Source organism: Callorhinchus milii, unplaced genomic scaffold (genome assembly GCF_018977255.1).
Source record: "Callorhinchus milii isolate IMCB2004 unplaced genomic scaffold, IMCB_Cmil_1.0 Scaffold1, whole genome shotgun sequence".
Classification (NCBI taxonomy): Eukaryota; Metazoa; Chordata; class Chondrichthyes; order Chimaeriformes; family Callorhinchidae; genus Callorhinchus; species Callorhinchus milii.
This window is the reverse complement of record NW_024704742.1, coordinates 100084175-100111086: the sequence shown is the minus strand read 5'-3', so window position 1 is coordinate 100111086 and position 26912 is coordinate 100084175. Positions and strand designations below refer to the sequence as shown.

Sequence of the window (26912 nt, the reverse complement as noted above, 5' to 3'; positions counted from 1 at the left end):
GCAAAAAAAATATGCGTTAACAGCATCTGGAACAGATTGTTCAAACCTAAATATGGGCTTGCCCCAGACAAGGATATTTTGGGAGTTTAATTTTGCTGCTCCTTATTGAAGTCTTGTGTATCTGTTCTCCTATTTATCATATTATTCCATTTAAATTAGACAATCTCTTTAGCCCTCGCTCATCTACCTCCTCATTTAAAACCAATTTAGTTAAAATAAACATTACTACCAAATTTTATTAAACCTGTTTCCTAAATCTTAGACTGGTAGTTTGAGACCACCTGACAAACACCACGGAGAACAGTCGAGTTGGGAGTTCATGGAGAGAGACTGCAGTTAATGAAGCTAAGCTGTAGTCCCAGGATCCAAATTTGGTACAAAGTGCATGATAAGAGGAGGATCTAAACATTTTATTTAAAATAATGTGATAATAGTTAGATTGATATAATAGGAGATACAGGGTGATATAATAGGGGATACCGGTGGTCACATGACAATCTTAAGATGACTTTGTCATCACCTATGGTGGATGCTAAGATAATAATCTCAAACTGTTCAGTGGATATCACATCTTCAGTGAAGACTGATGTTGTGGTTTATATGCTGTCAGTTCTCAAGCCATGCTCCGTAATTTCGTCTTTAGCCAGTGAGACATACATGAATCCATATGTTTGGAAGGTGTTCCATGCAGACACGTATTTTCTTTTTTCCTCTTCCTCATTGTTTTTTCAAAGCCTTGCAGCCGATGTGACACGTGGAGAGTATAGGTATCCTGCCCTTAGGCTACTGCAACACTGCTCTTACCAGGCAAGCTTAACACTGTGTTCATGATCACTGGTTAGAAAGTTCATCACAGATAAATCCCAGGTACCACCTGTATTGAATTACGCTTGTGCCGTGTAGATCATTGATTAGATCAGATTTTATACAACTTATACAGTTTGCCTACAACCCAGACTTTGCATAATTCATATTAAGTGTTAATGGTCCAGACTGATACCACTTTTGTGAATTTTACTTATTGTTCTATCTCAACTCAAGTGGATAATTTGCCGTCAGTTATTGAACTTCTAACTTGTTCTCCATCTGGAAGTTCATCTAACCTTTTACCCTCCTAATAATGGCACTTGTATCCATTCCCAGCTGTGATATATGACATGCTTTTCTTTAAAATATTACACTTTAAAAGCACTGTAAGCACAGAATTTAATGAGCTTGTTCACTGCAGCTTGACTGGCTATAAATGAAGCAGGAAACTCACTGCATCCCCATTGTGAATTTATGGCTCCGTTAAATGTTTTATCAACCTGGCATTCATAGAAGAACTAAATGATCTTTTGCGAACCACTCAGCATTAGTTTCCATCAGGCCTTCAAAACATTTCAAAGAATATTCTGCCAGACCCTTAATGTAAGAGAATAACTTAACAGACGTAACAGCTTGAAAGTTTGATCAGATTTACAATCATGCCGGTCAGTGGTGAAAAATGAATTGGCTGAAAGGATGATGATAATAAGTAAATAATAATCCTTACATTTGGTATAGCACCTTTCACTTTGGGAGAAGACCTCAAAAGGCTTCATAGGAGTTATTGTAAGTGTAGTACCTGTATTTTGTTGTCAAACTCCGGAGCCAATTTATCCACAGCAATGTCCCACGCACAGCCATGAAGTGAGTGACTAATTTTATTTGGGGGATTGTTAGCCAGGACAGCGAGAGAAACTCCCTTCTCTTTTTGAATAGTACCATGGGATCTTTAAAATCCACTTGGACAGGTAGACAGGGACCTTAGTTTAACAAAAGGAGTCCTGTAGCTCAGTGGTTAGAGCACTCGCTTTGCAAGCGAGAGACCTGAGTTCAATTCCAGGCAGAGGGCGAAACCTTGGGCAAGTTTCCTTACTCCACACAGAGCCTAATAATAATCCTTCCAAAACCAAAAACAATAATAAATTGGTCATTTTCAATCTAAGACTGTTGTGGGACATTGCTGTGCGCAATTGGCTGCCGCGTTCGCCCACAAATATACAGTCAATTCACTTTACAGTGTGTTCTGTGAAGCGCTTTGGGACATCCTCCCGACGTGAAAAGCGCTATAGCAAATGCAAGGATTATTATTATCTCATTAGAAGGACGGCACCTCTAGTGAGGCAGCGCTCCCTAGCGCTGCATTCTAGTTTCAGCCTAGATTATGTGAGTTCAGTGTCCTGATGAGGAGGTTGAACCCACAGTCTTCTGACTCAGAAGCAAGATTGCTACCAACTGAGTCACACTGACACACACAAGGATACGTGTTTCCGGGTGAATAAAGTTCTAAACCTCCAGGGAGAATTCTGGTTTGGAAATGTAAGTGTAAAAGATGACGCAACTTCTTGAAGCCTGGGAGATCACAAACCTTTTGAATGGTATTTGGAAACATTGCTTAGTGCTTGTTTCTCAGCTCTTTCACATTTTATTCTCAATGTCAAAAGAAGAGTCCAAGGAAAGTGCACCTAAAACTATATTGGTTAATTAGCAATTTTTTAAGAATTTAATAAATTCTTGATTTAACATTTCACAAGTGGCAATTGGGTGTATTTGGATTATTAAAAGTGGGTATTGGTCATTTTTGAAATACTCTGGCAATGAGAGATGACCATGTTTTGCCTCTGTGTGTTTATTGTTTTTACTTTTCCCACAGGAATAAATTTAACATAATAATCCTCATTTGACATAGCAACTCATTGAAACACCAAAACATCTTTGCACACACAGCACTTTGGGACGTCCTTCTGCTATGAAAGTCACTCTATAAATTTGTATCATATTGTCTCAAAGTGATTCACAGGAATTACCATAGATGTATTGTGAAGCGTAGTGATTATATTTGTTGGCAAATAAATATTCATATTGTACCCACCTGTTTTATTGTACCTCTGCTTGACTCCCAGAACTTACACTGTCTTTTAATGTGTTTTGAAAAGTGAAGCATAGAATTTGGAGCTAGGTTGGATTTTGCTGTTTGAAGCTTGTTTGTATTCTGCTCTTTCGAGGTGCATTTTATTGATGGCTGAATGATTTTGGACTTCATTCACGATAAAATGGCATAATTTAGTTAAAAAAACAGTCAAGATTGTATCCAAGCATTTAAGTTAATTTTATTGTGATTGTGCCTGGTTGGCATTTTTTTGCCTTTCAGTGTAATGGTTGTTTTCCTTCAATTACAGCCCACACCAGTTGGTTCGATTCATCCAGATACTGCTCTGGCAGCAGTGAACCGAGATTCCCATCAGCACAGGGATAAAATGCAGCAAACCAAACATCAGGTATGTCTTGAAATGTTAGTTGTGTTCTCTGCTGTAACTTTCTGTACAGCATCCACTGTATGACTGCACTGAAGAAAATGCATTGCTGGAAAAGCTACATTTCTTCCATATATGCCTAGGTGTAGAGTTGACTAGATGCAAGATTGTGGCAGACCGATTGTGAGATTTCCCATTTTCGCTTCAAACTTCTATTGAGTTAAGAACTTGCTTTAGGCAGTGTTCTGTTCATTAATGACCAGATTAAGACGGTCATCAACTGATTTAATTTATTCATTATACATTTTAATAAACAGTAATAACTTGTGCTTATACAGTGCCTTTCGCATAAAAGCACATGTCTGAAAGCAAAGTAGAAAAGATTAGAATGTAATATGGGCAAACATGGCAGCTAATCTGTACCAGAAGTGTCCCATAAGCAACAACGAGTTGAGCAACCAATCCTTTTGAAACTTTGGATTTTGAGGGGAATGTAAACCAGCAGTAAGACACCACATATCTTTGAAATAATAATGGCCCTTTACATCTACCTGAGTAACAGGAAATTGTAAAATATCTTTTGGAAGTTATATTTTAAGCTACGGTGCTGTTAAGCGCTCACACGCTACTCGTATGAAGGACACTATTTAAATGCAAGTTATTGTTAGAAGTCAGTTTCTGAGGTTCGTTTTGTTCTAACTGAAATGGTAAACAATATAAAAGGGTAGAAGAATAGAGTAGTTATTTCCAGTGGATGTGCTAACACAGGCTTGGGTTGATGGGCTGCATAGCCTTCTTCTGTCCTGTAATTTCTATGATTCTATAATGTTCTGTCAAATGTTGAGTTAGTTAACATAAGATTGTACCTTCTAGACTGTATTTACAGTATTAAAATGCAGAGATATAGACCATATTGCTCTGTATTTCCTCTGTCAATTTCCATTGCTTATTGACATCTTAAATTGGTGTTGTTAGGGCTCTTAGAAAAAGGCTTCTCATTGGGGACGGATCTTTCTGGAGGTTTATAAAACGCCTGAGATAGAACATTCTGTCTAATACTTCCAACATATGTCAAGACAGCTTGGACAGAAGTCATAGGTTAATGGTTATGAAGAGCAAATTTGTGATTTGAGCCAGGAAGTATTGTTTTACACAGAAGTTAATCAATCGTTGGAACGTATTACCATTAAGAGTGGTTGGACGCAAGCCTCATTTAGAACACTGCTTGATGGTGTAAAGGGAAGTGTTTGTGGGTTTTCAGGATGGATGAAATGAGGCGTCAACTTCAGCCCAAACTCTTGTGATGTTATATGAATCTGAAAGACAATTGGTTTGTTATTTGAAGCTGGCAGCGTTATCAACGTTACCCTATGTGCTTGGTGAGCTGTGAATCTGCTCAGTTCTACAAATAATCTTACCCACTTTATTGATGGATTCTGCAAAAGTGAGGTCTGATACTTTCTATTGAAAACCAGAGTGATGTGTTAAAATGCAAGGACCCCGTTGGGGAGTTCTGAGTCAGGAACTATGATGCTGTTATTCCTTTTGTCCTTGTGCAATTATAATGTATGCTTTTTGACATGAATCCCATGACCTAGCATCAACACTAGGCAAATGTGAATATCCTTAAATATGTGAAACAAATAATAATAATAACACTCGCATTTGATATAGCACCTTATAATGTCGTTGAAACGTCTCAAGTCACTTCACAGGATATACTGTAAAGCGAATTGACTGTATATTTTTGTGGCGAATGATTGAGTGTCCTACATTCATCTGATAGATCAAATGCATATTCTTAAGATGCCTAATCATCAAGAGTTTTATGATATTCTCATGAGAATATCATAAAATAAGAAAGTTCTTATTGTTGTATCAGATATGATGTTGATCATAAGGAAGTTACAATAGTTCCATCAAATCTGTTGTTGTGCAGAGCAACTTGACATGATACTGTTTTTATATTGTGTTACACGAGTACTAACTTAACTAACAAAGCTAATGTGGCTAATTTTCTTATTTTTAACACAGCATTACTGACAATGTTGTCCATTTTTCATTTATTTTGATATTAACAGACATGCTAAGTATCACTAATTAAGAGTGACAGTTACCTGGTCTGGTTATGTGACTAGAGAATAAATGCAGCTTAGAGTGCTTAGTCGATTTGCCAAGCTATGTCACACTTACTGCTCAGAAATGTCTCCCCTAACATTCATCCGTTGTGTTAGCAAGTACTAATGCTGACAGGCTAACCACTTGACAGACCAAATAATTAAATCTGATTGGGTTTTTTTATTTCACGTTTTCGTCTAAAACATGTGTTGATATCAGATGAGAAGTGATGATTTTTTTTGATATTATCAATTTTGCTTGCTCACTAAAATACAATGTCATTGTTCTGACCTGTGTGCACGACGACATGTTAACAGGTCATGGAACACTGTTTTGTGCAAAAGTTGCAACAGCTCCTGGTAGAGAATTGAATAAGAAATATCAACAAGATCTGGCTTTTTTATTTATGAGCAGATTGATATGCAGAGGAGCTGAGCCATTTTGGCATGGTGCGCAGCTTCTGTCTGTTCAACAACAGCCACAAACGGCAGGAGGTGCACTAAAAGTTGAGTCATTCAGGCACACCATAGCTCATTTTAAACATGTGCAAAGACTATGAGCGCAGTAACTGGGCTGATTGCTGTGTGAGTGTGAGTGCTAATTTTCCTATGTGTTAAGCTTCCTAGAAAAGATCCGCAAAGTGAATTGGCAATCCACGTGTTTTTTGGAATTCATATTCATCTGAAGATGTGCTGAAATATTTTTCAAAGAGTATGATAGTCATATTGCAAACCTTTTAGAATATCTCAGCAACCGTTTCAACTCATTTTTCAAAACCCAGAAAAGTCTACAGTTCTTAAAAGCTGCTGTGACTGACCATCACTGATTAGATTTCTATAAATGGTGTTACATTTCAGTAGCTTTAGCTGTGGTATTCAATTTCTGTCACAAATTTTTTGATGTAGAGTAAGTGTATCAATTGTTGGTTACACAGAAGTGCTGTCGATTTTCTTACCCTGGGTTTGGAAGAGTTTTTTTGAGAGGCAAGTAGTACATGCATGACCGTTTGTTTAAATACATTGTTTACCAGCCGTTAACATCTGTTAAAGTGTTACTTTGAAATGATAGATGCTCAAGTCATTTTTGATAGGGAAAATTGCAGCCTTGAAAATGATTGGCAAAAACAAAAGACTGCCTGTGTGAAATTACCTCCATACCTTCAGTGATGTGTGTTGAAGGATCCTTTATTGTCAAAAGCCATCATGGAACTTTTCTGGATGCAAACTAATTTGACAAAAGTGCATTCTCTTCTGACACTGCATTTGCTTTGTAGTTAACATCATAAGGATAATTAAATTGCTTAATGTGTAGCACTGAAATATAATAAAGTGACACTGCTTAATATTAGTGAAGGAAAAAACTGTTGTGAACTGTATCCTGGAAACCTAAGTTAAATCCTTCCCTGCCACAAACCCACATAGAGCTTTGACTGGAATGTACTCGGGATAACTTTGACCTGTTATATGGATTTGAATGTTGCAGACATCCCATTCGGTGTCGGCATAGTGGTAAATCTTGGACCCAATATGAACATCAGAATCTCCATGGGTTAATGAAAGGGAATTAGAAAATGTAGAGAATTGGATGACGCAGAAAGTTAGTATCCTTTCCTTTCACCTCAGACTGGTGTTCGGAATCTAGCCCGAATAACAACTTGCATTTATATGCACCCCTCATGCAGGGTAGTGTCCGAGAGCGCTTGACAGTATTGGAGCACGACACCGGGCCTAAAAGTCTCTTCACTCCGTCTCCAAAGGTTAAGTGACATAACTTTGGATAATCCAATGCAGGTCTCAATGCGTGCAAGTCCATAGCACAACCTGCTTAGAATTAATTCTTGTTATCACTAAAATTTATGTTCTGCTGGGAGAGGCAACATGGTTGGCTGCTGTGGATGATGAAAGTGTGCCATTAGTATGCTGTGGTGAGGTTGGATTGAGTTTCTGAGAGAAATGTAGAGGAAACTTTAATCTACATTTAGCACCCCATATTTCTTTTGAAACTATGCAAATAGAGTATGAATATTGCATTGCTCAGTACTGAAATTCTTCATCATGGACATAAATTCACCAAATTATTTTAAAAGAACTAGAAAAATATGAATGCTAAAATAGTGCGGGTTTGATGCAAATTCTGTTTTTAAATTTAGCTTCCTAAGTTGCTATAGCCTATCTAAGTTGCTATCTAGCCCCTTGAATACATACAGTCAGAAACTGCTTTAGACAGATCTTAAAAAGTAAACCTTCCTGTAAAAACAAAATTCATAATCCGGATCAAGGTGGATTATTATTTTTAGTAGGTGATTTAAGTGTTCCTTTAGCCAGCATTTACATATCCACAACTTTTTGTTGAATTAAGTGATATTGCTCTTAATGCAGAGAAATCTGTTTAACTAGTCAGATGGGTTTCTTTGTGAGGATGAATTTAATTATAAGGATTAATTGTGAAGGTACTAAAATCAGATTTGGTCATTCTTCAGTCCCGGCGATTAAGTACCGTTATTACAATAAAGTTTCAGGACTTTATAGTTCTTATTGTTTCATTTGATGCATGAATGTTAATATTCGGCTAGTTGTACAATAACCGTCTTAGTTTATCTGTATTCTGTTCTTGTGTTTTATTATTTTCTGGTGTTTATTTTAAAATAAGTTTGGTTTTAATCGTGCCACAGCATGAAGTTTTTAATGATTTGTTGGCATTTTTTTTCTTTTTTTCCTACCTTCCGTCTTTCCTTCTTTCCTTTCCTTCCGTCCTTTCTGCCTCCTTTCCTTCCTTCCCCTTGCATGTTGTATAAAAATAAAAAAAAATGACAAGTCGTCAGACCACAGGGGAGCGTGGGACGCTCAGTGCAATCAGCAGGCCAATCCCCAACACTTGCGAGCTCACCTGGCAGCTGACAGACATGGTGGCTCGGTACAGGTATTTTCTGCTACTTTGCATGATCTCCACCTCCGCCTGTCCCTCCCTCCCCACCGCATGCTTGTGTGATTAAACCAGGAGTCCTGCTTCTGTGGCCTTCACATTGTTGCAACATGGATCACCTTTGTTCTCTCCCTTTTTTCTGCTCCCTCTTTCCTCCCTCCACCCACCACACATAAGAAATCCTCTCTGTGTCTGTATGTATTGAGCTAACATATCAAAATCCTATTTTTGTTTGTTTTCCTTCCAAATGGGGAAAAAAAGACTTTTCGCAAGCTTCTAATCCTGACCTTCTCGAGAGCAAACCTCTTGTCAAGCTGGACCACAGACTTTAGTTTAAACCCTCTGTCTCTGTTTACTTGTCAAGTTTCAAGGTCCACAAAGACCTGAAAATGTTAACAGATGAGTGAAGATTCTGGGATGCTTGCAGCCATTTTAAACCATGCATTATATGCTTTACTGATCCTGTATGAAAAAGGACAGAGCTGCTCTTTCACCCTTTGGATCAGCCCAGGATTGGGTTACATGTGATTTGATTTTCTCTTTTCAGATTGGGAACTGGGTGTGCAGACATGTTTCAGGCTGCGGTAGAGCATTGAGGTTTTGGTTCTGCCAATTGTTCATTTGGGAAAGGCATATCCCATTGAGCCACACATACCAATAAAGTCCCAGGTTGTAATCCCTGTATGAGATGAGTTGGATGTTCTCAATAAAAGTAGCATTAGAGTCGCTTTGGATCATGGAAGGGGGAAAGGTCGCTTATGTCCCTGATCAGTGTCCTTCTCGAAGTCAACGTTTGTCGACCGCAGGTGTGGATAGGAGTGGAAATGGCTATGATTTCCCTGTTTGTGCTTAGCCTTCAAGCCATTGGCTGTTAAGGATTACTTATGAGGGATGATCACTGGGTAAAGTGTTAGAGAGCCGCTGATTGAACATGGAGCTTACCTAGGATGAATGAGTATCTTCATTGGAGCAGGGAAACGGTGAGCAAACTCCAATATAGGAATATTTAAAAAGAGAGCAATCGTGAATGTTGGCTTGTCAGAAGGTCCCATTGTTTAGTTATCCTTGTTAGACCAGGCTTATGTCAAACCATCCAGCGGGCAGTCGACGTTCCTTTATGCACAGTGACCAGGATTCTAGTTGTCCAAATCAGATATGGAGGAAGCATGCAGGCACAACATATTGTAGCTCCATGGTGTGCAAAGGCGCTGGTGTGAGCCTGGAAGTTGCCCATATGGCAAGCGACTGATCCCATCTATGTTGTTGAATATACACATAGATGAGATTAGTTGCTTGCCATATGGGTAAGTTTTTCCCAGGTGGAGAAGAGGAGGAATTAAACATGTATGGTTGGGGTGCAAGCCCGAGACCCTGCTGATAAATTGTAAATCAGCTAAAGCCTGGCAACAGGTCTCTCTACCTTGTCATTTTGCACGTCTCAGGAAGATTGTAGGGGAAGAAATGTTTTAACTTAATTGATATGAATGAATTAAACCAGTGCAGTTCAAGCACTATGATATTGAAAGAATATTTTATCTTTTGCGTAGAAAAGATCTAAAGGGGTAAAAGAAAATCCTCACTGCTCTTTGTAACTTGTGAAAGATTAGACCGAACAATTTGAAATATTCCTAGTTTGAGCTACAATTCTCACCTTGTGGTGTTTACAAATGTGAATTCGTGAGTAGAATGGGTGAGGGAAAAAGCTATATGTTCAAGTCCTGCGATCCAGAGGAACGAGTATTCAACCATTTGTTTTCAAGTACCATAAAGTTGAATTGCATAAACATGAAGTTATTCATGTAAGAAAGTCTGCCTATCCTAAATCTGCCTATCCTTTACAATATAAAACAGGCTGATCTGCATCTTCAGGTTAACTGTGGTATTAAGAAAAACAAAACAAATCCTTTATAAATTGCATGATAAATTGCTGGATGTGTCCTGAGCTGATGTCAGTTGCTCAGCATGAATGCTACTGGAATGAGTGGTGAGTGAATGCATGTCCTTCAAATGTGGTGCATGTGCCTATTGAATATGGCATGCAGAAATAGCAGTGATATGGAGATCTAGGTGTTGACGGAACTGAACTGCAGTTTCCTTGCCTGACCCTCCTCCCGAAGATGCATTTGATATGAAAAAAAATGTTTTCTGTATCACAATTCCATGAATATTTAACCTGAGAGGGTTTTTACTAGGGGATTGTAATGACATTATACCGAGGCCAGGTTAAAGATTGATTGGTAAGGCATGAAAAATGTCTAGTGAAATTGTTTGAGGAATGAAATTTGGGTTTTAGTAGGTTAAGAAAATGAGCTGTGGAACACATCTCAGTTCTCCTTTCCTAAAACACTCAGTTTAAACTTCAATATTCACATGTTCAGATGCTGGTGACCTGTAGGGCACAATAGTCTTGTGCCTTCTATTGATGACGCAGGTTAATCCATTTCAAATTGCATTCCTGCTTCTAATCACATCATCATTTTGTAACAAGATTTTTTCCCTTGCTCTGTGTATCTGACTATCTTCAAAATCTAAGGACCAATTTGGACTAGATTGAAAGTGCAGTTTGTTCTTCTTTGCAACACCACTCTGATTTACCCTTGACAGAAAATGACTTCATATAGACCGGAGGCCACCGCGAAAGATTTTATGCCACTTTGGAGTGGAATAAAAGGCTTTCGTATTGATTTGAAGACCCTAATGTATTGTTTTAAGTCATCACTTAACCAGAAATGTTGAAAACCAGAGAGTGACAGGGAATTAACAACACAAAACCTTACATCATGACTCAAAAGAACAAGAATTCTAGCCGACCAAAGTCAGTACGTGCCAGCACCTGCTCTGGTGTCTTAAAAGCTCCAATTCCTGTCTTTGGATTTCCCTACCTCTCTTAACCTCCCCCCCACCCCCGATTCCTTTCCCTTCTCCCCTGAAGCCAGTTTATACTGAGTTATAGTTCCATGGTTCCTGATGATGCTCTGTTATTCCTTCCAAACGACTTTTTTGTACTCTTCTTTATCTCAGTTTCACTCTAGGTGGTGGCTTTACCAAAGAGCCATCAAGAAAGTCATTTGTTGTTCTTTATTGACTGAAGAACAATAATTATTAAAGGAAGAAAATTCAAGGAATTTGTTAGTCCTTGTTGAACTCATCTTGATATGAAGAGCAGCCCAATTACAGGGGAACCCTGCTATAACAGCTGCACTGTAATTACTGCTGCAGTTGTCAAATGTCCTGAGGTTGTCTTTCACCTCACATGCTCTTGTTAACTTGTGTGTTTGTCAGATATATGAGGATATGGATGGAATGCCCACTAAAAATAATTCAGTGCACGGCCTTTTATGTCTGACTTCTAACTGTAAAAGTCAGCTTGATTGGAGTTGATTCTGCCAGGACAAATTTGAAGACAGTTCATTGCATATACAAATAGCTTTACCTTATATTATTCCACCAGCATTTTTCTGGATTAGTGGAACTTGCCTTCCAATTGAAGTAGATCGCTACAAAAGTAAATTTACATAACTAAGATCAACATAGAGCAGTGTACAGCATTGTTAGATTGAAGAAACATCTCTCAGTTTCCCAACCTCACTATATGTTTAATCTTAACAGTTGCTCTTCAGAATTCATAGCGTCAAATATATTAATATTTAACTTGAGTACAGGTGGGAAATATGTTCTGTATTTCTGTTTACTTATGTGTTGCTTTACTTTCCTTAAGAGTCAGGTTTCAAAATGCTGTTTATTTTTTAAAAAGGGCTTCTTTCAACCTCGCTGGTGATGTAAAACTGTTCTGTCACCTTGTTTGCTTTTTTCCTATTTTCTTCACTGGGAAATTATCCCCTTTTTTCTCCTTCAGAAAGATACTGGCAATCTCATAGTTATATACATACTTCCATTAGTAATTCATTTGCCGCCTACTAAAGACCCATTGTGCTACATTATGTGTTCTCCACCATTTAGTAATGAAGACACTGTTTCTGGGCAGCTCCCATACTTATCCCTCTGCTTAGCATCAGTACAATTGAATGCTTGCCATGGCAGCACATTAAATCCCTGCTAGACACGCTGCCTCCTCTATCTAAACCAATGCTATATTAAACAAAAGTAGAGAATAAGCCCTCTGCTATCGTTTGCTTGTAAAATGCTTGCTGTGCACACTGGGAGGCTGGCACAATGAGCATTGGGGGGCTTCTATGTAAAATTTTGTGGTGGACGGTGGTGAGAGGAAGAGTGGGGCTGTGGCACCAATTTTGAGCTCAGACTAGGTGATGGAGTAAGTCTGTATCATTTGATTATCATTTGGTATAATGAACTCTAGAACAAAAGCTTTATCCTAGAGCATTCTTTAAAAATGCCTTGCATTTAGAAGAGGTAGATTTTAAGATGGGATTTAAAGACAGGTGGGTTTGTAGAGGGAGGGAGTTCTAGAGGTTAGGAGACTAGTGACTGAAGGCTCAGCCACTGATGGTGGCGAGGGGAGAAAGCACAGCAAGCTCGAGTTAATCAAGTGGAGGGTGTGAGCAGAGTCATGGGGTACGAGAAGATCAGAGAGAGGGAGCTGCTTGGGTAGGCCGATAAAGGATTTGTAAGTGAGGATGAGGAATTTGAAGTTGATCCATTGGGATACGGAGCCAGGGGAGCTTGGCAAGGGTTGGAGTTATGGTTGTGCGGAGTTTTGTGCGAGTGAGGGTACGGGGTGGCAGAGGATACAGAGAATTAGCTGCATACAACACAAAAAATATGTTGTGTGATGATCTTCACTGTTAACATAACCAATCTGAAATTAAGCATTTCCCATTTTATTGCATTACGTGAGTAGAATTGCATGTGCTGTGTAATATGGAAGTTGGCCATTTGAATCAACTAGTGTGTCCCAGTCTCCACCTCTCCTAATCCCCTATCCCATACCCGCTTTATTATCTTCTCCCTCATGTATTTATTCATCGAGTTTGTTGAAGGATTCTTTTTGCAATGCTCCAAATCTCTGTAAAGCAAACAGTGGAAGTTCCACAGCCAGAAAATGAAAGCTGTTAATTGTGACTTTGCTATTGTATCTGTGTGGTTTCTGCATCTCTGCTATTTTCTGTCAATCTTTCCCCAGAGAACGAGCTGCTCCCACCTCAGTCAGTCATGTTGATTGTTGTGTCTATTTTTTTGAAAAAAATAAGCCTTCAATTGAATTACTTTCATTTGTGTATTATTTTGGAGGAGAGGAAAGTCATAGTCTGGAGGGAGGGGGCAGGAGAAAAAAGAGTGAATAACCTGCTGCTCTGAGGCCTTCTCTAGTTCTGCGTTCAGGCAGCTGTCCAGCAAGAGTTGCTTTACTCCTGGTCGCCACTGTTCACAGTGGAATTGATTGGGAGACAGACTAGTAGAGGAAGGGATCGGATTCTGTGTCCTGTCACTCTGGAGTGCTGTATATTCATGGTCCACAGTGGCTAGATTTCCATGCATCCCACCTGTGCATGGAGATCCCAGAGATAGATTGCTGGAATGGAATGCGCATTCTCTCCCTGGAGGGCCACAACCTGATTGCCTAATTCCGCAAAATATTAGGCACAGGACCCCACAGTGTGTGTTGAGGTATTGCTGGAGTCTCACCAGCTGAAACTGCACAGCTTGCTATTCATATCAGATTGTGCCCAGTCCACCTAAATGTATGGTTGCCATTTGTTAATCTACTGCATCATACAAAAGGTTGGTATTTAATGTCTTTCCAGCATTGCGCTGAATCAAAGGAAGGATATTGTTGCCATGAAAGGAGACAGAATTGAGCAACTGAGGTGACTTTGATTAACACGACCCCAATACAGGCCATTAATAAATAGGTTCAACAACTGGACGCATTTCCTGAGAGGGAGCGAATTGAGGGATACGGTGACTAAATGAGTAGATGGGGTTGAAATAAATTTATAAAGGAATAGGTTTGTGAGATCAAATGTTTCTCCCTATTGAATATGCTTCAGTTGTTAACTCTTTTATATAGAGGGTTTACCAGATGTCTGGGTCTGATTACAAAGGCAGAATCCCATCAAGCGATTCTGAATGTGTTGATTTTTTTTATCCCGCAAACGATGAGATTATTGTATAGTATTCACTTCCACACATTTTTCCACTGTCTATGTAATAGAGTTATGCTTGATAATTGTGGCTGTGCTTTCTCCCTGCCAATGGATGTGACATGCCAACAATGGTTACATAAAGATGGGAGCATTATTTCTCTATAATCCATGCAACCAATTAAATTCTGGTAATCTTTGCTGTGATTAGATCACAAACCTAATCTTTCGCCGAGCATGCTATGATGCATCCTGACTGTCAGCATCAAACTGCCAGAAAGGAAAATCTTGCCTTCTGCTGCCAACAGACTGTCAGCCGTAGCACTGTTGTACAGTTTTTATTAAACGATTACAATGAAAATTACCATTGAGGGGTTTGGAGGACATTAAAAGCAACAACAACAAATCACATATGTATAGTGCCTTTCGCATCAAGAGGATGTCCTATGGGCTGAAGCCAGGTAGGGTGGGGGATGTGGAGCAGGCCAGTGTTAAGTAGATTCAGGGAGGGAAGGGGAAAAAATAGTTGCCAAACACTACAAAAAAAATGTTTGAGACTATCTGCACCTCGGCTATTTTCAACTACTGGTTCTTCCAGTTCTCTGATCTTTAATTCACAATCTAATAAGTCTGCTGATGCACAAGCACCACAGAATTTCTGGCAGTAGAATTTTTAGAAATAAATTGCTGTCCTTTCTTGGTGCAAGTCTTGAATTCCGATGACTGGTGGAATCACTGCTTCTGTTCAAATTAAATCCCTCTCCCACGGTGGTGCAAGTCCATACATTCTCTCTCATTCCCATCACCTACCCACCCACAGGAGTACAAATTTACTCATTTATACATTATATTGTTTCATTAGGAAAAAAATTAGTTATCTTATAAATGTAAAGTGGGTTTGATATGTTGCTCTATCAAAATGCTTACTTTGAGGGCTCTGACTTTGTAACTGATAAAATTAAACTACCGACTTGGTCTGATTCTTATTCACGTGGCAGTGACTGTCTGGTTCTCTAGAGATGCTATTTTCTTCCTTTCCCTTCCTGAATCTACTTGACTGCAAATTATTAATAATTTAAAAATAAGATTAGCAAAGGCTGGAAGAATATATTTTCCTTTCTACCCCCCCCCCTCCCAGTCCAACCCTGCAAAATAAAATAAAAGCCAATCTCATTTAGAATTTAGGCTGCAGTAAAATAAGTGAGCACACACTTGTGTGCGGTCAGTTAATGATTCTGAGGTCAAATGGCAGTGGTGTTTACGCTCATTACTAGCACATCCAAACAGTGTAAGGCATCAATAAACAAGTAAAGTAGGATGCTGAGCTACATTACCAAATCAGTGAAGTTCAGATCACCAACAGTACTGCTCAAGCCAGAGTTTGGTGAGGCAAATTGTCCTGGTCGACACAATATAAGGGGGCTGTCCAGATCCCAGCAGCAGTACAAAGGAGATCAACAAGGCTGATCCCCAATGTTAGAGGGATGGACTTTGAGGAATGATTAGATAAGTTTAGGCTCTTCAGCCATGAAATGTTTCCTCCAGAGGAAACTTTTATTATATTATTTATATACATTATATATATTACATATATAATGAATGAGATAAAGCCAGAAAAATGTTTTCCGATGCACAAGACAGAGGGCACAATGAAGTAATTTTTTTATGGCAGACATCAGGAAGGTTTTTTACACATAGAGGGGAATCAGCAACTTTAACCAAAGTACTTTTCTTTCTAGTGTAACTGAAAGTTCAAATAAGAACAGATGTTAAACCTTTGTTTCTGGGCATCACTCGTGCCAGCTAAATCTCAATGACGCACTTGTTTTTTCCTCCAAAAATTCTTGGATCTAAGCAAACCTTGACATATCTAATATATACAGAAACAATGCCATCTGCTAAACAAAATTAGCTTTTTTTGTTGTTGGCTTGTGGAATCTCTAAGCAACAGCATACATTCCAACCCCTGATAACTGCTAAGTTCAAAACTCAACATGAAAAGTTCAACATTTTAAATGGCTGTGTTACATTTTATTGTTAATCTGGTGCTTCCTTCTTTCTACCTTCAACAGCATGAATCTATGTTAAGAATTCAATAGGTAAAGCAGGAATCTGGTGATTGAGATGAACTTGGTTTGTGAGGGGAGGGTGAATCAGCATAAATTTGGCAATAAAATTGAAGGTGTGCATGCATTCAATGTTTAAGCATAAATGGATATTGAAATATGAATTACAACTCAAAATTTAAATTTTCTTTTTTTTGTCTTTGTTTCATGTGTGTGGCTAGGAAAGAATCTGTTTTAGAAAATGTGTTTTTTTTCTATATTTTGATAATTCACACTTGTCTCACAGGTGGTTAGTTCCACGAATGGAGAACTGAATACAGACGACCCAACAGCAGGACACTCCAATGCACCCATCACAGCCCCAGCTGAAGTGGAAGTTATGGATGAAACAAAGTACGTACATGCTTTACTCACCGTGAAATTGTTTTCGGTTCAAAATCCTTATTGGACATGTCACAAAAATATCTTATTCTTCCCCAAAGCCTTCCTAATATCTTTTATATTGTTATTTATATTGTTAGTGGAGTCCTGTAGCTCAGGGGTTAGAGCACTCGCCTCAAGTGAGAGACCTGGGTTCGATTCCCGGCAGTGCAAAATGCTGGGCAAGTTTCCTTACTGCACCCGCCTCTGTTTACCTAGCAGTAAGTAGGAACCCGGTTGTTAGTCGATTGGCAGATTGCTTTTCCAGAAGTAATAATTACTTTTAAAACAAATTGGTCACTTTAATCCACGACTGTTTGTGGGACAGTGCTGTGTGCAATTGGCTGTCGCGTTTCTCCCACAAAATATACAGTCAGTTCACTTTACAGAATATTTTGTGAAGCGCTTTGAGACGTCTCCAAGGCGCTATATCAAATGTAAGGATTATTATTGTTCAGTTTTTTTCTACTGTTCCTTATTTAGTAGAGGCTGTGGAAAAGAGCCGTTTAAATTATTTTTAAAAAAGACAACAAAATTACATTTAAGGTGTTTTCCAATCTTTGCTTATATTTGTATTTATCTTTGCTTGTTTTAAATATTTCCTACTTCACGAGAATGCAGTCAAATGGCGAAAGCAGGGGGCCGAGAGGGGGTGGGAGTGTCGATAGCAGGGTAAAGAAAGAAAAGGATTAAATATCATTGTCCCATTGTTTTGAATTCAGCGATTTTGAAACTGAATATTGCAACTCAGAATAAGTAATACAACAGAAAAATTTATTTGACAACGAATTGTATTGTGTGAAGATGAAAGTATTTGTGAAGGTGTTTTTTCTGCCTCCCTTCCCAACGCCGTTTAAAATAAGCTCTGCAAATTATTCCTAGTTAACTGTTTTTTTTCCTTGAAAATGAATTACTTCAGTCGCTGCTGCTTGTTGCTTGTGTAGAATTGCTTCTTGCCCAGGAGAGCTTTTTGAGAGATTTCTTACTGTGGGCTGTGGTTCTGATCTTTTTTTGTTTCTGTGTGTTTTTCTCCTCCCCCTGCCCCTCTTTCATTTTGTATAGCTGCCAGAAAGTTTTGAACATGTGGTGAGTGGTTTCAGTCTGCAAGGCTGGCAGGAATAGGTTCAGCCTATGAGGGCTGCCCTGGTTGCTCTGCTCCCAGAGTTAAATTGAAGGGCTGAAAGTGTTGTGTGACAATTGGATGAATATTGTACACAAATAAAATTGATGTCTCTCGGACAACAACAAAAAAAACTATGATGAGATTATTTACAGTTCCATGGACACATTGTTGGATTGTATGAATTGGGAGCATAACGACCTGTGGCACCTTGTTGTTGACCTATTCTGCTTGCTTTTAAACTCTTCTGCCTTTCGCTCTTATTGAGGCTTTACTTGATATGTTCTCCAGACTAAAGTATGGTTCAGTTTTCATGCAATTTTGCTTTTCATTTGCTCTGCACTAATTTAGGGTTCCCAACTTGTTTTGGCACTCAAAAATGGTAATTATTTTTAGTAGCTGATTGGTTGAAGTGCCAGATGAGAACATCTTCAGAGATTCTGAATAGTTGGGATCCCTCAACTTTTTTATGTTTCTGTTGTGCCCTGACAATACTCATACACTTCTGTCTTCATAGCATGACCACTGTGGCACTTTTTTTTGCTTCCCTTTGCACCTTACAGTATTGTCAGTTATTGAGCATTGTTACAGCTTATTTCCTACTTATGTTAAAGATATTTTAGGTATAGCTGGTGTGGAATATCGTATTTGCTTCTTACTGAATTTCATTCCTAGAACAAATGACTTGTTCCAAGCTTATTGATGTGCTTATTTTAGGGCTGGAATAGGCTTTGGAGGCCACCTAGCCTCCCATTAAGTCTATGGGATCTTCTTAATTCTATTTTTCCACCGTTCCTTCGTATCCCTTAATATTCTTACTTGTGCTGCTGGTGGATTCACCTGAGGACCTTCTGTGCTGCACCCACCATCTTGAATACTGGGCCATCTGGTGGGACATGATGGTAGGAGCCCCCAAGTGCAGAATCATGGTTCTGCACGGCCCAAGGGAAGATATTGAGGGAATTGATTGGATGATACAAGGGGCATCAGTCCCAATCGTTCACTCTTATCAGTACCTCGGGATCATGGCAGACACCAACTTCAGCCCCGAACGCTGTCCTGAAGGCCCGCGCTGAGAAGAGGCGAAGGGCACTCTGGTCATGCTCATCCCTCTTCAATGTCCCAATGCAGGTCAAGCGTGTGGTATACAAGACCTGTGATGCTGCATGTTGGTCGTAAATGGTTATTATTTTGACTATTTCAAATATTTTAAGTGAGCTTTTATAAACATAAGAGCAGCCCCTTTAGTCTAATGTTGAGGCAACTCAATGGTTGGTTCTTAACATCATGTAAATTGAGCAGTTACATTGTAGGTTGTTCGCTGAGCAGTAACTTACAGACAGTGCAAATTTGTAGCTGTACTCTTAATATGTAGTTTGTGTTCCAATTATCGAGCTATTAATCTTCCATGGATTAAAAGCAGGACAGTACTAGGAATTTAGAAATTAAATTCCAGCAATATAAGGCATTAATTGCTTTATGAACTTGTTCTAATGTGATGCGTGATTCATCATGAAATTGCCTGATACATCAATTTAGTAAATGGTCACATTAAAGTGGATATATGCCGCATTAGCAAGCTTTGCAGGGTTGTTCCAAATCACTAATTCTCTGCAAAATACTCATTTTAATTGCTTGAAGCCCAACAGCATAGCTTGAAACCAATGGATTTTAACTTGCTTCCCAAACACAGAAGTTTTTTTTATTAACTTTACTCATGACTTTAGTGAGCACTTTCATTATCATAAGCAGCACAAGATTGAGGTGACATTTCTTGCTATTTCAGAGAATATCCCCTGTAGCCTTCCATCTCACTGCTGGAAGCAGTACCTAAGATTCTTATTCTGCTGATGTCTTTATAAGTAGTTTTCACTTCAGTAACTTGGAAATGCTTGTTTAAAATAGATCAAGTTTGAGCATATGGATCATCATGTTCTGTTATACACCATTTCCTAAATCTGGTATATGTGATTATGCCACTTTCACATTTCTGTCTCGCTGTCTCTCAACACCCTTAACTTGCTGGCTCACCCTCTTATGCTTTCTCTCTCTCTCTCCCTCTCTCCCTTTCTCTCGCGCTTACTCATTCATTTTTTCCCTCATATGCATTCCTTTTTTTCTTGCTTACTCGTTCAACGTTCTCTCTCTAACGTTCTCGTTCGCTGGATCACTTTTTGTTTGCTCACTTGCTCATGCTCTAGTTCACTCTCTCAGGCTTACTCACTGTCTCTCCCTTAAGCTCTCTCCCTTTTACCCTCACTGGATCTCCTTTTGTCATTCTTGCTTTCACATTCTCTCTCCATTTCTTGTTCTCTCATGTTCATCGTACTCTCATGCTTGCTATTTTGTTCTCCCTCATGATCTCTTGCTGGCCCCCTCACACATGCACCACACACCAACTTGCTCTTCACTTGGTTAGCTTCATTATGTTTTGATAGCTAATTTTAAAATCGCAGAGAAGAGAAATGCAGAACTTGCACACAAACAGTACAGATATGCCATAAACATCTGTATGGCTTTAAATACAGATGTACCATGGTGCATGCATGAATGAATAGTCTAAAATTGTTTAGATCTATCAATTAGCTTCACCATGAATTATTCTACAAAGTAAATTTGTGAGTGGCTTGTAGGCTACCATAGAAAATGAAAATATTGGTTACAGAGCATTTCTTAATCCATGTATAAAAGCATGTATTGCCCTAAATAAATTTGGCTGAAACTCGATGAATTATTTATCAGTGGGTGAAACTGATCTTGTAAATGAACACACGTTATAATTGATATTTCACTAACCGAACTGACCTCACATTAACATTTTAATATCGCCAACCTTTTGATTAAAAAAAAGTAACAATACTAATAATTGTTACATTTGGTACATCACCTTTCATGTCAGGAAGGCGTCCCAAAGTGCTTCATAGGATATACTCTAAATTCCAGTGAACGTCCATTTTGTGGGAAACGTTTGAAGTATGACAGCATTATTTGCATTCAAGTCCACTGAATGCCGAGAACACAATAACAAGTCCTGTAAGGTATTAGTTCCTCTCAAAGCCGTCAGGAACCTCGGTGTTCTGTTCGACCATGAGCTGTTCTTTCTTCCTCATATCCGCGCCACAACTGGCACCGCCTTCCATCACCTCCGAAACATCGCCAGACTACGGCACTACCTCACCCCTCAGAACTCTGCAGCTCATGTACTGTCCCGCACCAGGCTTCGTGACCACATCACTCCCACCCTCGCTCGCCTCCACTGGCTCCCCATCCCCCAGAGGATCGAATTCAAGATCCTCATCCTCGCCTACAAGGCCATTCACGGCCTTGCTCCCTCCTACCTCTCCGACCTACTATCCCCCTACCTACCTGCTCGTACCCTCCGTTCCTCTGGCTCCAGTCTGCTCCACATCCCCCGCCCCAACCGCCCTACCATCGGTTGCCGGGCCTTCAGCCTCTCAGTCCCTAGGCTTTGGAACTCTATCCCCCAGTGCCTTCGCCGCCTCCTCCCTTTCCTCCTTCAAGGCCGGTCTCAAGACCTTTCTCTTTGACCGTGCCTTCAGCTCCCCTCTCGACTCTCTACCCCCTCCTCGCTCCCTCCCCTCACCCTGACCATTTCCCCCCTCCTCGCTCCCTCCCTTCCCTCCCCTCACCCTGACCATTTCCCCCCTGCTCGGGTCCTGACCCAACTGTCCAGCGCCTTGGGATCTTGTGTTGTTGTTGTTAGTTAGAGCACTCCCCTCGCAAGCGAGAGAACCTGGGTTCGATTTCCGAGCAGGGCGAACCGTTAGGCAAGTTTCCTTACTCCACACACCTCTGTAGGTAGTAAGTAGAAACCCAGTTGTTAGTCGATTAGTCGGGGGTCATAATCCCTCAAAAAAAAGATTTGGTCACTCAATGTTTGTGGGACGCTGCTAGGCGCAAGTGGCTACCGCTTTTCGCCCACAAAATAGTCAATTAATTTTACAGTATATTCTGTGAAGCAGTGTGAGGCATCTCGAAGATGTGATAAGGGGCTAAATCAAATGGAAGGATTATAATTATTATAACAAAAATACTTTTGTTTTAAAGACTCACTTCAAGTCTATAAATTTCCAAGACCTGAAATAGCTTCTGGGAACTTTGGTGTCTTTTCCAAATTATTTCAAAGCACTTGTCACTTTTTATTTAGTCTAACTACACATGTGTGAATATTCCCATAATGTAAGCTGCATAAGAACTTAGACCTTTGTTAAAGTTGCTGAGACAATGAAGTATTTCAAGGTGTTATGAAGGCTAGAGAGCAAGTCTCGCCATTAGATTCTGTTTATTTATGTGCTCACTCTTCGCGCAAGTAAATAGTTTTCTCTTAAGTCCTCTCTAACCTGCACCTCTGCTGCTGAGAGAATAGAAATGTGTGGCCTTCTCTAGACTCCCGAGGAGCACAAGACTTGCAGGATACCCTTGTCCAATTTTCCTTCCACAGTCTATGCCCAGCATCTTCCAGGAAGAGCAACTTACATGGCTCAGATTGGGAACCAATTGCAGTGGGAGAAGATCATAATTGCATCCTCCTACACCTTGTACTCGGGTACTCGGGTGTAAGCCTTAGCAGGCTACCTCTTTACATGAAGTGATTTGGATTTGAACCTGACATTTTTTGATCTATCTGGTTTAGCGCTTACACAAGGAGTAAGTGTCTTTACTCACTTGGCCATCAGTGGAGCTTTAACTGGTTTAATGGGTAGCTTTCCAGAACTTGTGTGGATACTCCGTATTAGTCAGTCTCTCTCGCTCTACCTCTATTAGTAAATTATGCGTACATCAGCACCTTCTCAGGTGCTAACAGCATCATTACGTGGATATACATTACACCTCACCGAGCCAGTACGGAATCTTGGTGTCTTGTTCGACTCTCAGCTGTTCCTCAAACTCCACATCCGTGCTTTAACCCGTTCAGCTTTCCCCCACCTCCACAGCATTACCCGTCTCCACCACTACTTCTCCCCTCGGGCTGCCGAACCCTCATCCATGCTTTTACCAAGCCAGGCTCGATTACGCCAACTCACTGCACGTCAGACTTTCCAACTCTTCCCTCCTCAAACTTCAGATGATCCAGAAATCTGCAGCTCGTGACCTCGCCTGCATCAGTCTCGGTGAACCTATCACCCCTGTCCTTGCCCGGCTCCACTGGCTCCCCTCCCCATCCTCCAGAGGATTGAGTTCAAATTTCTCATCCACACATTTAAATCCCTCCATGTCTTGCCAAACGTTACCCCTGTGACCTTCTAAAAGCTTACCAACCCGCCCACTCCCTCCGCTTGGTGGACACTGGCCTGCTTTATGTTCCCCGCTCTGCCTACCTCACCATCGGCAGTCAGGCCTTCAGCCTTTCTGCCCCACTCTCTGGAACTCCATCCCGTTGTCCGTTCACCTTGCCCTTTCCCTCGCCTTCTTCAAGGTCCGTCTCAAGACCTTCCTCTTTAACTGCACCTTTGGTCATCTTTCCACCTCCATCCCTCTGAAATCCAACCCCCAACTCAGGTACAAACCCTTGACTGTCCATCGCCTTGGAACATCCTCCTGACATGAAGTCCGCTATATAATTGCAATTTGTTGTTGTTGTTTTCACTGTTCTGTCTCTGGCTGCCTCCTGTGCTTCTGACTCTCAATACTGTATTGGAGGTGCAAATATATATATATACTTTTGCTAACACTAATATATGAACCTTCTGCTAAATCCCAGCTTTGATCATCACTTGGTTAGGTAATAATATCACTAGGTTTGCTGTGTGTGCAAGTCTGATTTAAAACATTTAATAACTTTGCATGTAACACTTATTTGTTTGTGTGTGTGTAATGTGCATGGGAGTGTTCAATGTAAATTGTGGTGCAAGCCAATTGGAGTTTGTTAATCACTAAGACCGCTTCCCTCAAACAATACAGGTGCTGCTGCTTCTTCAAGCGGAGAAAAAGGAAAACTATTCAGCGCCACAAATGACTCTGGAAAAAGTCTGATCATGGAGAGTTACTTACTTGTTCATCTGCTGTCTCATAAACAAGAAACCAATCATCTCTGCAGTGACAACAGACTTTCTCAAAGGACTTTCCTTCTGTTTTTTGCCCAGTGATTTGGGTAGTTGTCTTATGTGGGTAATTTGTTTTTATTTCATCAGTCTTCATCTTGGAAACTTTATGCTTCATCAGAAATCTGTATGTTCATGTTTTGAAGTTGACCGAAGGACCTCTCTCTCGTTGGATAATTTACGAAACAGAAACTCTTTAAGAATTACTTCAACCAAAATCAAGTTGCTATTTTCAGCAAAAAAGGAAGGGTCAGTCTGGTTCCAGCATGTGGAGGGCATAAATGTTGTACGGTGCTTGGTGATGAGATCAAGATCGACTGTGGCAAGTCAGAAATTAATTTAGTCTACCCTGGAGTTGTGGTAAACAGATCTGTAGTAGTTGCAAAGGCAGGTCTTCTGTCAAGTGGAAGGCCCCAGAAAACATTAATCGAAGTCCTAACAAATGAAGAAACTTTTTTTTAAACAAACACACAAAACATTATACCCTGAATTCTACTTTAACCCTTCATTTGTCTTGATTGGAAAACATCTGCACTGATTTTCAGTATTAAATGTTACTGTTGTCTTTACCCGTCTTTGAAGAAGTCACTGTCCAGAGGTACTGTGGAAGGAATTGGATGGATTCAGCAGGTGGTCGTTCAAGGCTGCTGCACGATTACAATATACACAGCACGAGACAGCTGTAGACGTTCAAGTGTGAAAACAATACCTGCTTTATTTTACCTCCCAACGGAGAAACAATGTAGTAGAAAGGGCAGCATGTGCTTAATGTATTATGACATGTTTGTAAAAAGTAAACCGTGCTTCCTGATGTATTGTTTGGACAGGTTGATGCTGAATGTCCTGAGAGTTAGTGGAGTGCAGGGATGGGGGGCGGGGGGTGCAGGATGGTCTAGTCACACGATTGGAATGTATTATGGGGTGAGGCATGTGGATGTGAAGTAAAAGCTTTGAAGGTGATAACAATACAAAAGGTATCTGGAAGAAATTAATCAACAGACCAAATGTTTTGGCCTAACTGGGTTCTGTCGAGTTCTGGACACTTTTTAATGAATGCATCCTCTGTTTGCCAGATGACTTGGAAGTCCCATGCCTAACTTATAAAATAATGTTTTGATGGAAAGCTAAAGTAAGAATGTGAAATAAATGGGTCAGATAATGTTGCCTTTTGCATTTAATTGCTGTGGTATCCAAACTGTGCAGTTGTTTGTGTGGAACATTCCTTCCGTATTGTAATCACAGCTGTTCAGAGGCTTCATGTTGGAGATGGGTCAGGTACTTTTCCCATAAACCCCTTGAAGTGCCTGCGTTTTGAACAAACCAGCTGTTCTACAAAGCATCTCATTCCGTTTTCCATCCTGTGCTCAGCGATCTGTTCCGTTTAAAGACATCACTGGGATTTCCAAGATTGTGTAGCATTTATCATCTGTTTTATACAGTGTTTTTAGTTTCAAGATCATCTTACGCTGGATATTCTTGATATCTTTTTGATTGACAACCTCAAGAACCGGATTACGTCTCATGCAATGTATTAAATTTTAAAATATATATATATGTGTTGTATGAGCACCTCTTCACGTGTGGGTTAAAAAGACTGGAAAACAAGGCAGAAAAATATTTCAACATCAAACTTCAAACTGTAATGGGCAGGAAATCACCTCTGTGTCTGCAGTATTTGACCAAATCTTTTTTTTCCCCTATCATTGCATAATGTGTGTAAATAAGTGCAGTATGGTTTCTGTACCTCCATAAATTCAAACCACATTAAATTTACTTTCATTGGTAGTTTTTTTTTGCCTGTACAGTACAGTATATACAACATGGAGTTGCCACTGATAGCAAGGAAAAGTGTGTTGTATATTGATGTAATTATGGATTGTAATCTTCACAGGACGAATCAACCACTTTTCGTTTGCTACGACGAAGACCAGTGCATTTACACAAGCTTATCGGCAATATTCTAAGAGCTGTATTTTATGTCGAGGAAGAGGTTCCTTTCTAGCGATGCCTACTGGTCAGGGTTGGAAAACGCAGCAATGTTCCGTTTAGGCCAGCAGTTTTGCGCAGTCATCGCTTTTCGGTCAATTCTAATAAAGTGAACTCTGCCTGACTGTATGAGTGATGTAATACATCCCCGTTTCCCAATATGTAACGGAAAAAAATAAAGTAGTTTTTTTAAATATTGAGAGTGGCACTGTTCTTAATAATAATAATAATAATCCTTGCATTTGATATAGCGCTTTTCACGTCGGGAGGATGTCCCAAAGCGCTTCACAGAACACAATGTAAAGTGAAGTGACTGTATATTTGTGGGCGAACACGGCAGCCAATTGCGCACAGCAATGTCCTACAAACAGTCGTAGATTGAAAATGACCAATTTATTATTGTTTTTGGTTTTTCGTGGCAAAATGTGACTATTGTTGTCAGAGGCTACAGGTCATATTACTGGAGAATTGTTTGTTGGTGAAAGTTCTATTCAGCACTACCCTGTGTAACCAGAATGGGAATTCCCAATAGTGGCCGACGTTGACACGCGTAACGCTGAACAGACGCTTTAATATGGAGTCCTGTGGGGTATTAGAGCACTCACCTCGCAAGTGAGAAGACCTGGGTTTGACTTCTGGGCAGGGCAAAACCTTAGGCAAGTTTCCTTATTCCATGTGCCTCTATCTAGCAGTAAGTAGGAACCCACTTGTTATTCGATTGGTGGATTGCTATTCCAGGGGTAATAAAAAAGCAATAATAATAATTTGGTCACTCAATCCACGACTGCTTGTGGGACACTGCTGTGCGGAATTGGCTACCGCGTTTTGCCCACAAAATATTCAGTCAATTCATTTTACAATATATTCTGTGAAGCGCTTTG

The 26912-nt window shown here is 39.9% G+C and overlaps 1 protein-coding gene across 9 annotated transcripts in view; it reads left to right on the top strand.

The window, feature by feature from the left end:
- Positions 1–26222, top strand: part of LOC103182354 (casein kinase I) — a 165958-nt gene extending 139736 nt beyond the window's left edge. For 3 of the 9 annotated variants that reach the window (XM_042333787.1, XM_007899348.2, XM_042333786.1), the window contains exons 10-14: positions 3204–3302; positions 8211–8315; positions 16730–16836; positions 17926–17949; positions 23906–26222. In XM_042333787.1, coding sequence (XP_042189721.1) covers positions 3204–3302; positions 8211–8315; positions 16730–16836; positions 17926–17949; positions 23906–23960 — 390 coding nt within the window. In that variant the 3' untranslated portion in view covers positions 23961–26222. The remainder of the gene's footprint in view (positions 1–3203; positions 3303–8210; positions 8316–16729; positions 16837–17925; positions 17950–23905) is intronic. The other 6 variants (XM_007899345.2, XM_007899343.2, XM_007899349.2 and 3 more) reach the window with 3 other exon arrangements.
- The last annotated feature ends 690 nt before the right edge of the window (positions 26223–26912 follow it).